Source organism: Protobothrops mucrosquamatus, unplaced genomic scaffold, assembly GCF_001527695.2.
Source record: "Protobothrops mucrosquamatus isolate PMUCROS unplaced genomic scaffold, P.Mucros_1.0 scaffold3093, whole genome shotgun sequence".
Taxonomy (NCBI): domain Eukaryota; kingdom Metazoa; phylum Chordata; class Lepidosauria; order Squamata; family Viperidae; genus Protobothrops; species Protobothrops mucrosquamatus.
In genome coordinates, this window is record NW_015389101.1 from 1 (window position 1) to 15,471 (window position 15,471).

The window sequence follows — 15,471 nt, forward strand, 5'->3', positions numbered from 1 at the left end:
GATGACACCTGATTGGCTCTCTAAACGCTCATGCTCATGGGATACAATCAGATGAAGGAAAGCTACCCGATATCAACCTAAGCCAGTTGTGCTTCCTTTTTCTGGTTATTTGGCTATACCTGTTCATAGAATACAGTACAGATAATTGAACACACTATGTTGCATTACATCAGACATGTCAAACACAAGGCCCGGGGGCCGGATGCGGCCCGCGAAGTGGTTTCATGTGGCCTGCGAAGCCATCCTGGAAACAGTGAGGGAACGGCCCCTGCTGCCTTGGCCCTGGCCCAGGCCGGCCGGGAGCCAATGTACACTTTTGTGGTGGCCATCTATGCTGAAAGGCATTCAGCTCCACAAGGCCGTCCAGAAACAGCGAGGAACCAGCCCCTGCCGCGTCGTCCCCGTCCCCTGGGTGCATGTTGGGGAGGTGTCCCCCTTTGTGAGGAATGAAGAAATGGACCATCGCCTGGAAGTAGCCAGCAAACGGCCCTCGCCTACTTCACCTATCCGGCTTGATGGGCTCTGGGGGAGGGGTGTCGGCAGGCAGCGGGGCACTCTCCTCACAGTGAGGTTCCTCCAGTGGACCATGCCTTGGCACTTGCCCCGGTCCCACCCCCTTCTGCCAGAGACCCTCAGATCTGTCCCACTCCTGCCCAGGCCCCCACAGGCGCCCTTGACACGAATGATGTAGAGCTAGCCACACCCACCCAGTAGGCCACACCCACTCCATCCACGCCCACCCAGTAGGCCGCACCCACCCTAGCCACACCCACCCAGCTCTCCGAGGGCAACTGCAATGCTGATGCGGCCCTCAATGAAATTGAGTTTGACACCCCTGCATTACATTCTTGATTAAATTGTCTTTCCATTGATACATAATTTTATGGTACTACTCCCCCCAAAAGTGGTGTTATTAGCCATCAAACCTCAAAAATACACTTTTCCCAAAAGGTTTCCACAATTTTAGCCACTACTGTAGAACCTGTCACGGTCGGCTGCCTTGTGACTCACTTTATTATTCCTTAAGGGAATAATAAGTGCCAGTAATTTTTTTTTATCCCCATAGACCTTTAGCTATGCACTTTGGGATGAAGAGCCTTCAATGTTTAAAATGTTTCTGTGTGTTCCAGCTTCAAAGGTGGCTGCTCCGTTTGCCTGCCGGGTACTGAAGTGACCCTTTGCGTTCTTTCCTGGACAGGAAATGGCCAGCAATGAACTGAAAGAGATCCGCAAAGCCATGACCAAGGAGGCTATCCGGGAGCATCAGATGGCCAAAACTGGAGGGACCCAGACAGATCTTTTCACTTGTGGCAAGTGCAAGAAAAAGAACTGCACCTACACTCAGGTGATATTTCACGGGTTTTCTCGATCACTTTTCAAAGCGCTCAAATCTCCCTTCCCCCAGAGGGAACCTGGTGTTATGATTCCTCGCCAGCCAGTGGACCCGGCAGCTGAGTCTGAGGAATCAGAGGAGGAGGAGGGGCCTGGAGGGACATCAGAGGAAGGCTCTGAGGAGCTCCAAGACTTACAGTCTCTGACGAGGAGCCTGGCTCCTCTACTCACACTCAGGCTGAGACACAGCTGTGCTGGGAGTCTGAGCTGGACAGTGATGAAGAACAGCTGGGACAAATCCAGGATGCAACGAAAGCGCCGGCAAGAGAAGCGAGTAGGACAGAGGAATGCAATGGGGCGGCTCCAAAGGCAAAGGAGAAGGCATTAGGAAGCCACGCCTGGACTGAATAATAACAGGGAAGGTGTGGGAGGTGCTGGTGGCCGAAGGCAAGCTATTCATGTTGAGGATCGAGTTTCTAGGAACTGTGTTTGTTTGCCTTGGATATTGACTCGGGTCTGTGAATAATAAAAGGGGTTGGTTTTTTGTTTTGCCCCGTTTTACGGCCTTTCTGGCCACAGTTGTTAAGTGGATCGCTGCAATTGTAAAGTTAGTGACACGGTTGTTCAGTCAGTCCCACTACCCCAGTGGTTCTCAACCTGTGGGTTGGGACCCCATTTGGGGTCGATTGACCATTTCACGGGGGTCGCCAAGCAAGGCTGTCCGCCATTTTTTTTTGTCCGCCATTTTTTTCCCCTTTTCCGGCGGGTGCCTTACCTCCCTTGGGCTGGGCCAGCTGGTGGTCGGCCTGCTCCGTCTCTGCCGCTTGCCAGCTACGCCTCGGCCGGCGCAGGGGGCGGAACCACGCATGCGCGGCGCTCCCAGGCAGGGAAAGTCCTTGACTTACGACCGGTTGGGTAGTCCTCGACTTACGACCGGTTGGGGTCGCGGCATTAAAAAGGTTGAGAACCACTGCACTACCCTCTTGACTTTGCTTGTCGGGGTCACAAAAAGGGAATCACATAATCCCGGGGCACAGCAATCGTAAATACACGCCAGTGGCCGAGCATCTGAATTTTGATCACGTGACCGTGGGGGGGTATTGCAAGGGCCGTAAGTATGGAAAACAGTCATAAGTCACTTTTTTTTCAGTGCCGATGTAGGTTTCATGCCAGTCTTTGAGCTCCAAGTGTGACGGGAGAGCTAGGTCTTGAGGTACTTTGGAAAGACCAGGAAAGTGGGGGGCTGATTCATTCCACAGGGTGGGGGGGGCAACAGGAGAGAAGACCTATTGTTGGACTCCGGATTCTTTTTTTTAACTTGCAAATTGTGGTCATGTGATTGTGGGGCACTGCAAACAGAGATCAATGCTGGCTGGTTGCCCAGGGCCCGAAATGTGAGACGGAGGAGGTGGCGACCTTTAGACCTTTAAATCCAAATCATAGGTACCTTTTGGGAGGGGGGGGAGTCTGTTGTAGCTTTGAGTGGTTTGCTAAGTAACTGGTCGTTAAGCGAGGATTACCATGAATATGTGGAAGGGCTGAAGAAAGATGACGATTTGACACGTTGGGAAATATAACAACAACAACAATAATAATAATAATAATAAAGTTGGAAGGGACCTTGGAGGTCTTCTAATCCAACCCACTACTCAGGCAGGAAACCCTATACGAGTGGTTCTCAACCTTTTTAATGCTGCGACCCCCAACTGGTCGTAAGTCGAGGACTAAACCGGTCGTAAGTCGAGGACTAAACTGGTTGTAAGTCGAGGACTACCCAACCGGTCGTAAGTCGGGGACTTTCCCTGCCCGGGAGCGCCACGCATGCGTGGTTCCGCCCCCTGCGCCGGCCGAGGCGTAGCTGGCAAGCGGCAGAGACGGAGCAGGCCGACCACCAGCTGGCCCAGCCCAAGGGAGGTAAGGCTCCCGCCGGAAAAGGGGAAAAAAAATGGCGGACAGCCTTGCTTGGTGACCCCCGTGAAATGGTCGATCGACCCCAAATGGCGTCGCGACCCATAGGTTGAGTACCGCTGCCCTATACCAGGGGTAGGCAACCTTGGCTCTTTTATGACTGGTGGACTTCAACTCCCAGAATTCCTGAGCCAGTCATGCTGAGGGGAAAGGGAGAGGTTTCCATGCTGAGCCATGCTGACTCAGGAATTCTGGGAGTTGAAGTCCACCAGTCATAAAAGAGCCAAGGTTGCCTACCCCTGCCCTATACCATGTCAGACAAATGGCTGTCCAGTCTCTTCTTAAAAACTTAAAAATACGTAACCTCGCTGAGGCCTACCCTGTGTTTGATTCCCACAGGTGCAGACCCGCAGTTCGGATGAGCCAATGACAACCTTTGTGGTGTGTAACGAATGTGGAAATCGCTGGAAGGTAAGCCATCTTGATGCCTGGATGTGACTTATTGAACCCGGCACAGGTAGGCCTTGACGTACGACTCGTTAAAGTGAATTTTGCCCCGTTTTACAACCTTTCACGCCACAGTTGTTTTAAGTGAATCACTGCAGTTGTTAAGTTAGCAACCCGGTCGTTAAGTGAATCTGGCTTCCCCATTTAGTTTGCTTGTCAGAAGGCCGTAGAATGAGATCACGTGACCCCCAGGATGGTGCAGCCGTCATAAATACGAATCAGTTACCAAGGATCTGAATTTCTGGCCATAGTTGTTAAATGCATTCACTGCAGTGGTCAGGTTTGTACAGGTAGTCCTCAACTTACAACAGTCCATTTAGTGACCATTCAATGGTACAACGGCACTCAGAAAAAGTGACTGACGACCGTTTTTCACACAACCCTTGCAGCATCCCCAGGGTCACGTGATCCAAAATCCACACGCTTGGCAAGTGACCCATATTTATGACGGTTGCAGTATCCCGGGGTCACGCGATCCCCTTTTGCGACCTTTCGATAATAATAATGTTGGAAGGGACCTTGAAGGTCATCTAGCCCAACCCCCTGCTCAGGCAGGAAACCCTATACCATTTCGGACAAATGGCTGTCCAGTCCCTTCTTAAAAACTTCCAGTGTTGGAGCATTCACAGCTTCTGGAGGCAGATTCACTTAACGACCGTGTTCCCCAACTTAAGAACTGCACTGATTCACTTAATCACCGTGGCTAGAAAGTTTGTGAAAGATCCCTTAACTACTTTCTGACTTAGCAACATAAATTTTTGGGCTCAATTGTGGTCGTAAGTCGAGGACTATCTGTAAAATGCTTGTTAAGCGAATCTGCCTCCCCCCATTGACTCTGCTCGTCAGAAAGTCGCAAAAGGGGTCTTGTGACCCCCGGGGACACTGCACCCGTCGTAAATATGAGTCAGTTGCCAAGCGTCTGAATTTTGATCACGTGACCCTGGAGGATGCTGCGACGGTTGTGTAAGTGTGAAAAACGGTCAGCAGTCACTTTCCTCAGTGCCGTTGTGTTCAGTGTTTGAACGGTCACTAAACGAACTGTTGCAAGTTGAGACTACCTGTTTCTGGTTTAGGAGTTGAGATAAAGCCCTATGAAGCGATATACAAGTCTAAGTGCTATTGCTATTTAAATCCACTTTATGCTTTGTGCAAAGAAAGGAAGGAGAGAGAAAAAAAATAAACATTGACGGGACTAATAATAATAATGATGATGATGATGATGATGATGATGATGATGATGATGATGATGATGATGATGATGTTGGAAGGGACCTTGGAGGTCATCTAGTCCAACCCCCTGCTCAGGCAGGAAACCCTATACCATTTTAGACAAATGGCTGTCCAGTCTCTTCTTAAAGATTTCCAGTGTTGGAGCATTCACCGCTTCTGGAGGCAGGTTGTTCCACTGGTTAATTATTTTAACTGTCAACTTCATATAAAGAAAACTTATATAAAATGTTTTATAGATGGCACTTGCCACCAGCAAGATTAGCAAAAATGTTTAAAAATATGTCAGATAGATGTTGGAAATGTAAGCACAACTCAGGCACATAATAATAATAATAATAATAATAATAATAATAATAATAATAATAATAATAATAATAGGAGGCACCTTGAGAGAGGGAAAGTAGAGGGGTAAAGGAAGGAAGGAAGGAGAAGGAGGGAGGGCAGAATGAATTAAGGAAGGAAGGAAGGAAGGAAGGACGGAAGGAAGGAAGGAAGGAAGGAGAGGGAGGAAGGGCAGAAGGGAGGAAGGGAAGGAGAGATGGAAGGAATGAGGGAGGAAAGGATGGCAGGAAGGGGAGGAAGGAATAAAGGAGACAGAAGGAAGGAGAGAGGGAGGAAGGGAGGACAGAAGGAAGAAAGGAAGGGAGGGAGGAGACAGGGAACAAGGGAGGGAAGGAAGGAAGGGGAGTGAGGAAGGAAACAAGGAAGAGAGAGAGGAATGAAGGAAAAGAAGGAAGGAAGGAAGGAAGGAAGGAAGGAAGGAAGGAAGGAAGGAAGGAAGGACCCGGTCATTATCTCAGAGTCCTCCCACCTTCTGGGAGCCTCAGTGGGTCCTCCATTCCCCTTCAGCAGAAGAGGCTTTTTTTTGTGTGCAGTTGTTTCTCTCTCTCTAAATCCCCTTCCCCTTCTTACAGTTCTGCTGAAAACCTCACCGAGGGGAGCAGCCACAGCCGATTCGGGGCCCAAGCTCTGCCACGGACTCCTGCCGTACCGCCAGCAGATTATTTTTTTTGTCCTGTTTTTGTCACCGAGTTTGCTTTGTGCTCTGTACATCATCCAGGTGAGGAGGGCCCCGGCTGCCTGCACACCTGTAGGAAGCCTCAGCGGCTGGGAACGGAGGCTGCCGGGATGGCGCCGGATGGGACAGTTTAACCCGGGACCAACCAGCTTATTGTTGAGAATGTGGAACAGCGACTTTTTGTTCTTGTTTCGTTTCGTTTCTCTTAAAACGGCCAGGCGTCGTCTGGCTTTGAGCCTCAAAAGTGTACAGACAGCTTCTTGTGAGTCTCCTTGGCTTCTCAAAAGCTACAACCAGTATTAACCCAACTTCCTAATCCTGGGTTCAAGGCTCCTTTCTGTTTTGCAGGATGACTTTTTTTCGCTTCCATTGCACAAACCTGCCCAGTTTGAAAGCTGCGGGGCTTCCAGCCCCTCTACCGAAAAAAAAAAAAAAGTATTACTCATCCTGCTTTCATTTTGTTTTGGGAGCTGGAAAGAATAGGAAATAGAGTGAAAAGGTTTTGTTTCCCCACCACCCCCCAAAATCGGTTGAAATATATATTGATTTTCCCGTGGCTGGGTTGTAAAAACAAACCATCTCTCAAAAGCGGGCTGCTGTCGTTAACGATATGAAAAGTGGGGGCTTCAAAAGAAAACTAGGAGGGGGAAAAAAATAGTATTCAAAATTCAGAAGTGTTTCTAGGAAAATAGCTTTAATTTCAGCCGACTCTCTGCAATTGGGTGGGAGAAAAAAAAGCTGCCTTTGAAAGTTGGCAGCTTGCAGACTTTGGGGGGAATGCCGTGTGTAAAATGGAGGCGCTTCGGCTTGCATCCCTATTGACTGTTGTGTGTGAAATCTCTAAGATGCATTCTTTGTGTGTGTTAGGAACACAACTGCCCTCTGCTAATTGCATCTACACACCAGTTTCCGTTTTCCACATAGGACAAGCCTCTGCCTTGTGAACCCTCACAAACACACATCCATGTGAAAAGAGAGCCATTTTATACTTGACGGAGTGGGTAATTTGGCCTGCGTGCCCAAGCCTATCCACAGCCTCTTAAGTGCAAGTGTTACTAACGCAAAAATATTTGAGTTTGTTAAATGAAAAATCCTGGGGGGGTGGTGGTGTGAGGGAAGGAAAAGGGAGACGTTTACTTAGGCTGGTGGTATCGAACTGCTGTGCGAGATCTCAGAAAAAGAGTTGAAATACAAGATTTTTGAACCAGTGTGTCTCAAACTTTCAGACAGGTGGACTTCAACTCCCAGAATTCTCCAGCCAGCATGGCTGGCTGGGGAATTCTGGGAGTTGAAGTCCACCTGTCTGAAAAGCTTGCCAAATTTGAGAAACACCATTTTAGACCTTCCCCTCCAGTCAGCCAAGGTAGCTAAACTTAACCAGGCAAATGAAATCAATTCGTGATTTAGGAAAGATGGTTAACCCAAAGGAACTTGGATTGTACCTTTGCTGCATCATCTCATTCATCGGGCCCTCTCATTTTATTTTAAATTTTATTTTCTGTGTTCCATGTACAGTCGCAAATGCAAAATAATAAAAAAAAACATTCCTTCACGAAGAACACGGCGATCTGCCGGTTGAAAAAACGTCAAATTATTTTTTGGGGGGGGGGGAATTAAAATTGGGAAAAATCCAGAGCTTTTGTCTGTCGATGTCCACTTTTCTATCAGGCTATTTTCCTAAACGACCACTTATTTCAAACCCTGCCAGGTTGCACAGCAGACTTTCCCTAAGCTTGGTGGTTTTTAACCGTGGTCGGTCTTGGTTTGTGTGCCTCAATCTACCTTATAGTACTGGTAGTCCTCGACTTAACAAGCGTTCGTTTAGTGACCGTTCAAAATTACAACGGCACTGAAAAAAGTGGACTGATGACCGTTTTTCACACGTAATGACCGTTGCGGCCTCCCCAGGGTCACGTGATCAAAATTCGGAAGCCTGGCAAACTGGCTCATATTTACGATGGGGGTCATGTGATCCCCTTTTGCGACCTTCTGACAAGCAAAGTCGATGGGGAGGCCAGATTCACTTAACAACCAGGTTGCTAACTGAACCACTGCAGTGACTCGCTTAACAACTGTGGCAAGGAAGGTCGCAAAAAGGGCAAAACTCGACTGTCTCGCTTAGCGACAGAAATTTGGGGCTGAAGTAAGCTTTTGGCTCACTACATTAACGTAAACACCGACAATAGATTAACTCAGTGAGCAGGCCGAACTTGTTGTGTGACCGCAACCACCGAGGTTTGGAAAATGCTACTTCTTTGTGTTCAGCTGTACCTGAGGCAATACAATCTGCAGTTCTGAGGTGACTTTTTACCTCAGCTGAACGTGGTTTGAAATGTCTCAAACGGGAAGATCTGAAACCATGAGCGAAGAGGGGCATATTGGAGAAGGCCCGGATGGGGCCCTTGTGTGCTGCCTCATTTTAAGCCAATGTTTGTTTGTTTTTTCAAACTTGGCCACTTGAAGGTGGGTGGACTTCAACTCCCAGAATTCCTCAGCCAGCCATGTTGGCTAGGGAATTCTGGGAATTGAAGTCCACCCATCTTCAAGTCGCCGAGTCTGAAAAATACCATTTTAAGCCATCGGATCTGGTGAGGAATGTATGAAGAGGGCTAAATATATATATTTCCCAGAGTATCTTTTCTTCTAGAATTTTTTTCTCTCTGCTGCCGTGCCAGTTGCAGTTGCAAAATCTCTCCTTTGAGAGCTGACTTAAGTTGAAGATCAAACCAGCCATGGAAAAAAGAAAACTGAGGGCTACATTCACCCAATGTATTTAATCCAGTTCTATGAAGATCACCAAAACCTAATATGGGTAAAGTTAAGCTTGGTTACTTAGGTTTTGGGGAGTCTTAGTGGCTTGTTCCAGTGAACGCTGTTTGGTCTAGTCCAGGGGTCTTCAAACTTGGCCCTTTTATGACTTGTGGACTTCAACTCCCAGAATTCCTCAGCCAGGCACGTGTGCTGGCTGAGGAATTCTGGGAATTGAAGTCCACAAGTCATAAAAGGGCCAAGTTTGAAGATCCCTGGGTTAGTCAGTGGTGAGTGCATTATAGGGATCCCAAAAATATAATTTAACTCAGTACAGGCAGTCCTTGACTTACAACCATTTGTTTAGTGACTGTTACAATGGCACTGAAAAAAGTGACAATTTTTCACGCTTAGGACCGCTGCAGCACCTCCTTGGTCACATGATCAAAGTCACCTAAGAATTGTCTGGCTTAGCAGTGCAAATTTTGGGCTCAATTTTGGTCGTAAGTCGAGGACTACCTGTAATCTAGTTATTATCCTATGTGAACGAGCCACGTCCTGCCTAATAAAGGAATGAAGGGAACAGGATGTTCTCAAAATCCAGGTTTATATGTGTGGTTATCCCTGTTCCTCCCCCCCCCCAAGTAAGATATGAGATAAAAGACTTTCTGACTGTTAGCCAAATCAAGCTTTGGCTTGGCTCTCTTTCATATTATTCTGTCTTAAATGAAGCCATGAAATCGAACAGGATTGGGCTTTATCTCTCAGAAACAAAGCTTGAAATATAGGATTGGTTTGATAGAATCTCTGATCAGACAAAACTAAGCCAATAATTTACCAAGCTTTGGCTATATATTCAAACATTCCCTTCATTTTGCCCATCTCAGTGCCAAAATGAAAAGCCATCAGAAATATAGAAAGAAATATCTTTTCTTTGTTACTCTTTCCAAGGTAACTTTCAACTCAAAGCTACAACGGAGGCTTCATTTGTTTTGAGTGGGAAAAGTCCCTTAAATAATAATAAAAAAAGAATACTGAAATTTTGCAGGAGGAAAGATGGGTCCAACCTGTAGAGAGGAAAGGATTTGACATCACAACCTCAACTCACAAATCACCGGGGGCCACTGTGGCCACTGTTCGGGGTGCGTATGTGGCCAGATTTCTGCAGCGATTTTGCTTCTGTGCCAACTCGAGAAACTGCCAAATATTGGCAACTCTAGCATGTGAGTCTGCAGATCCACTCTCAAGTTCAGTGTTGATATATTTTGCAAAAAAAATAAAACATATTTACCATACCCCAAAGCTTTTTCATTTTTACTGGAGCTGCTCAAGGTGGGGAAAGTAATTTGATACATTCAGCTAACGGTTAAGCGCAGCTATTCAGCATTACTTCAAAGATGGTGGAGCTGGGATCGCGGGATAGGAATTGAAAAGGATCCCCAAAGGTTTTGCAACTACGATCCTGCACCAAAGCAGTCTTTTCAGTTTCAAATATTAGCAAGCTTTTTCCAGTTAATAATTTCAATTCAAATACTCTTTTTTATGTTTAAGATCTGTGCTTGGAAAGGAGTGTGCCTTTAAAAAAAGCAGATACCAGAATACAGGTAGTCCTCGACTTACAACTATTTGTTTAGTTAACAATGGCGCTGAAAAAAGGGACTTGCAACTAACCCTTGTACTTAAAACTCTTGTGCCATCCTGCCACGTGATCAAAATGTGGGCATTTGGCAACCAGCTTGTAATTACGGAGGTAGCAGTGTCCTGGCATTTACATGTCCTTTCCAACTGGCTTGCGACAAGCAAAGTCAATGGGGGAAGCCAGATTCGCTTAACGACTGATTCGCTTAACGACTGCAGTGATTTGCTTTGGCTGGGATGCACTTAACTGCTCCCTTGCTTAGCGATAGAAGTTCTGGTCCCGATTGCAGTCATTAAGTCGAGGATTATCTGTAGCATCAGGAAGATCCCATGACTGAATTATCAAGGTCACGAGACTTACAAACATGATGGACTGGCTTCCATTACAGTCGTAAGTCAAGGATTATCTATACATATATGTGGAAGACAGATGGAAGTTGCCCTGATAGTCAATTCACCGGCGATCAAAGCAATTTGCATCTGTGCTACTAATTAAAAGGAGGTGTTTTCCCCATTCTAGCTTATCAGCCATAGTTATCCTGCAGAGGGACCTCATTCTTCTTCCTCAGTTATCTATTTACCCTTCCATTTTTGTTTGAAAAATTCCACTTAAGCCACAGATGGTCTGCATTTGGCTTAACAAAAGTGTGTGAACCAGTCATTGGTAAATCATTTTAATGGCTTGGCAGGGCATGCCAACCAAGCTCTATTGAACAGGACTGAAATCATGAGATCCAGCTTGTAAAATTATGGGATGCTCATGGGTGTGTCAGCTTTAATCCACGTTTTCCATGTAGCCCTGGGATCACAAAACTTGGCAACTTTTAAGGCTTCTGGACTTCAACTCCCAGAATTCCTCTGCTAGCCACGCTGGCTAGGGAATTCTGGGAGTTGAAGTCCACACATTTCAAAGGCGCCAAGTTTGGAGACCCAATACAGTCTATGGCAGTGATGGCGAACCTTTTAGAGACGGAGTGCCCAAACTGCAACCCCAAACCCACTTATGCATTGTTGGGTGCCGGGTGGGTGTGGCCCATTGGCTGGGTGTGGCTGCGGTGGTAACGGCAGACTGGGTGGGATTAAAAAGTTCAATCAAACAATTCCAACTTTGCAAGATCTTTTTTTTCCCGCGAGAAGTTGAAATTGACTCGTTGATTGAACCTATCTTTTTTTGCACATGGCGGTGGAGGCCTAAAGCGAAAAGGTTTTATAAAATCCAGCTGAAGGCCTAGGACTGGGGCGATGGCACGCGTGCCCACAGAGAGGGCTCTGAGTGCTGCCTCTGGCACCCGTGCCGTAGGTTCGCCACCACTGGTCTATGGCCTAGGACAGAATTGTGAAAATTAATATCCGTGATCCATAAGCTACTGTATTCCCCGCCATCTCTGTCCAGCATTAAGGAAGCCAGTCGAACTGCGGCAGTCAATATTCTAGAGAAGTATTTCGCAACTTGAGCTAAACTTTTTAAGATTTTGTAACTTCGGTTTTCCCAGTCGTAATATATATGGCTGTGAGAGTTTGGACCATAAGGGAAGGCTGGGCGCCGAAAAACGGATGCTTTCGAATTGTGGGGCTGGAGAAGACTCTTGGACTGCAAAGAGATCCAATCAGTCAATCCTAAAGGGAATCAACCCAGACTGTCCTTTGGAAGGACAGATCCTGAAGCTAAAGCTCAAATACTTTGGCCAGCAAATGCGAAGAAGACTCCTTAGAGAAGACCCTGATGTTGGTGAAGATGGAAGACAAAAGGTGGTGGTGGGGGGACAGCAGAGAAAAAGATGGTTAGATAATGTCATTAACGCAATGAATGTGAATTTTGAGCAAACTTTGGAAAACCGGGGTGGGAGGTGGGCTGGTGTGCTATGGTCTATGATGTGACTTAAAATTAATAATAATAAAGTTGGAAGGGACCTTGGAGGTCATCTAGTCCAACCCCCTGCTCGGGCAGGAAACACTGTATCATTTCAGACAAATGGCTGTCCAGTCTCTTTTTAAAAACTTCCGGGGTGGGGCATCCACAACTTCTAGAGGCAAGTAGTTCCACTGGCTAATTGTTCTCACTGTCAGGGAATTTCTCCTTAGTTCTAGGTTGCTTCTCTCTTTGGTTAGTTTCCATCCGTTGCTTCTTGTCCTGCCTTCAGGCACTTTGGAGAATAGCTTGACTTCCTCTTCTTTGGGGCAGCCCCTGAGATACTGGAAGACTGCTATCATGTCCCCCCCTCGTCCTTCTCTTCATTAAACTAGACATACCCAATTCCAGCAGCCGTTCCTTATATGTTTTTATATATTTGTGGACTTCCACTCCCAGAATTCCCCCCCAGTGGAATTCTGGGAATTGATATCTACACTTCTTGAAAGTTTCCAAGGGTGAGAAACAGTCCTAGAGCATGAATTTTCAAACTTTTCCAGGCTATAGGGCCAGTTTTATTATAAAAATTCCCAGAACCCCGAATTAAGAGGGGTGGGCACCCTTTCCGCTCAGGTTTACGGGAAAATGCTATGGAAATCCCTATAGCTTCAAGGCAGGAACTTGAAGTCTGAGTATATTCAGTGTGTTGTTTTCGTTAAAGCTTAAGTCCCTCGAAACCCTGTCACATCCCTACGAGAAGTTTGCAGAACACCCTGCTTGGGGGAAAAAAACAACCCAATTTTTACAGCATCCCTGTTGATATTCCTATCTTCTTGGTAGATCTGAAAAAAATGCTTTTGAATTTACTCAATTGGCCCTTTATTTCTTCCAGTGGCAGGGAGTTCCCACAAAGTCATAAAAAGTATGGGGTTTTTTTGAACTCGCCCGTGTAGATAATAATAATAATAAAGTTGGAAGGGACCTTGGGGGTCATCTAGTCCAACCCCCTGCTCAGACAGGAAACCCTATACCATTTCAGACAAATGGCTGTCCAGTCTCTTCTTAAAAACTTCCAGTGTTGGAGCGTTCACCGCTTCTGGAGGCAGGTTGTTCCAGGGGTTAATTATTCTAACTGTCAGGAATTTTCTCCTTAGTTCTAGATTGCTTTTCTCTTTGGTTAGTTTCCATCCGTTGCTTCTTGTCCTGCCTTCAGGCGCTTTGGAGGATAGCTTGACTCCCTCTTCTTTGGGGCAGCCCCTGAGATACTGGAACTCTGCTATCATGTCCCCCCTCGTCCTTCTCTTTTGTGTTGTTTTTTAATATGCTGTGAGCCGCCCTGAGTCCCGTGGGGAGAAGGGCGGCATAGAAGTTGGAAAATAAAAAATAAAATAAAAATAAAAATAAAAATAAATTAAACTAGACATATCCAATTCCAGCAACCGTTCTTTATGTTTTAGCCTCCAGTTCCCTGATCATCTTTGTTGCTCTTCTCTGTACTCTTTCTAGAGTCTCAACCTCTTTTTTACATCGTGGTGACCCAAACTGGATGCAATATTCCAAGTGTGGCCTTACCAAGGTGTTGTAAAGTGGTATTAAGTGGTATCCCTCTCCTGAGCAAAGGAACACAAACCCTAAAATTGGTCCAAAACCAGACAACACAGAAGCGTTTGTAATTGTGAAAAGAGGGGAACCTGCCCACTACCCTGATGCCACTTTTATAGAAGACGAGTCGGGGAAATCTTAACATTCACAGTGAAGGAATTCATAGAGAGCATTAGGCCCAGTGGACAGTGGCTGAGAATTAACATGGTTTGGGTGACTACCTCAAGGGCAGAATAGGGTGGAGTTTGCACCATCCAGAGATGTCCCATCGCTTCACAGGACAAGAGCTTTGCCTACTGCTGGAACAAAGGATTGGGAGAGGCCATATAGACAGGGGAGACCTCTTAACAGGAATACCTACAATGGAGTGCAATGGTCCTGTCCCCCAGACCCAGCTACTCAGGAACCTATTCTTAGGCCATCTTTTCCAGGATCCTTAGGATCATCAATAGAATATTGGCAGCAGAGGGTAGAACGGTGGGGTCTCTGTTGCTCTCTGAGCTTGGCTGTTTTCTTGTAGACATTTCCTGACCCAACTAGGTGACATCATCAGTGCTAGTAAGGAGTGGGGTTCATGGAGAGGACGACTATGGGATGCTTGGTGCTTTCTGAGTTTAGTTGTTTTCTTGCAAACGTTTCATGACCCAACTAGGGAACATCATCAGTGTTAGAAGGGAGGGGTTTTTTCCTCTCTTTATATACCAGTGGCTTGCCCCATCAGTGTTGGTGGGAGCGCCCTTGATTAGGCTGTTGTTTATTTTTGGATTGTTGTCTGAGTTGGCAATTCCTTCTTTACTTTGCTTCCTTCTAGCACCGATGATGTTACCTAGTTCGGTCATGAAATGATCTGTAAGAGAACCACCAAGCTCAGAGAGCACCAAGGACCCCACAGTCCTCCCCACAAACCCTCCTCCCTTCTAGCACTGATGATGTTACCTAGTTGGGTCACGAAATGTCTGCCAGAGAACAACCAAGCTCAGAGAACACCAAGGACCCCACGGTCCTTGAATTCTGCAACCTATCACCCTCCCAATATGCTGGCACTGGCAAGTTGGTACTAGAGAACTTCGGGTCATCTGAAATGGCTATCCAACCCTTGATGGAACCAAGTGTTTGACGGCTTTCATAGACATCACAGAGGTCTATGGAGATTCTGTCATCCAGGTCATGGCTGTCCCAAAGGTACTTTTTGAAAAGGGACTTCGCTTTGCTTGGAAGGAGTTTCGCTTCTCATCCAAGAAGCTCCTACAGGTCTTCAGAAGAAGCTTCTTGGATGAGACAGGAAACATCTTCCAAGAAAAACAAGAAAGTCCAGTTGCCTCTTGAAAAAGCATCTCTGGGGCACAGGATCATCAGTTTCCAACAGAGGAGGGATGAGACGTACATCATGAAACAACTGCACCCCTTATGTACTTCCACTGTGATGTCACAACTCAATTTTGGCATGGAAGGGACCGTAATAGGGAGGATCCACACTTCCTTCAGTGAGTTGGTAAGATAAAAAGCTGCTTTGGGAATATCTGGACCACTCCATTCCATTCTGGCAAGGTCATTTTAAGGAAAAGGTTGCTCAGTCAAACCAAAGGTCCACCTAGAACCAGGGGTAGGCGACCTTGGCTCTTTTATGACTGGTGGACTT

The 15,471-nt window shown here is 46.5% G+C and overlaps 1 protein-coding gene across 1 annotated transcript; it reads left to right on the forward strand.

Moving 5' to 3' along the window:
- Positions 1-1,198: 1,198 nt before the first annotated feature.
- Positions 1,199-6,071, forward strand: LOC107297031 (transcription elongation factor A protein 2; the record flags this gene model as incomplete). The annotated part of the gene is made up of 3 exons (XM_015826387.1): positions 1,199-1,345; positions 3,640-3,711; positions 5,892-6,071. Coding segments are annotated over 3 exons (228 nt in total), but the record flags the coding sequence as incomplete, so codon positions are not given.
- Positions 6,072-15,471: the final 9,400 nt, after the last annotated feature.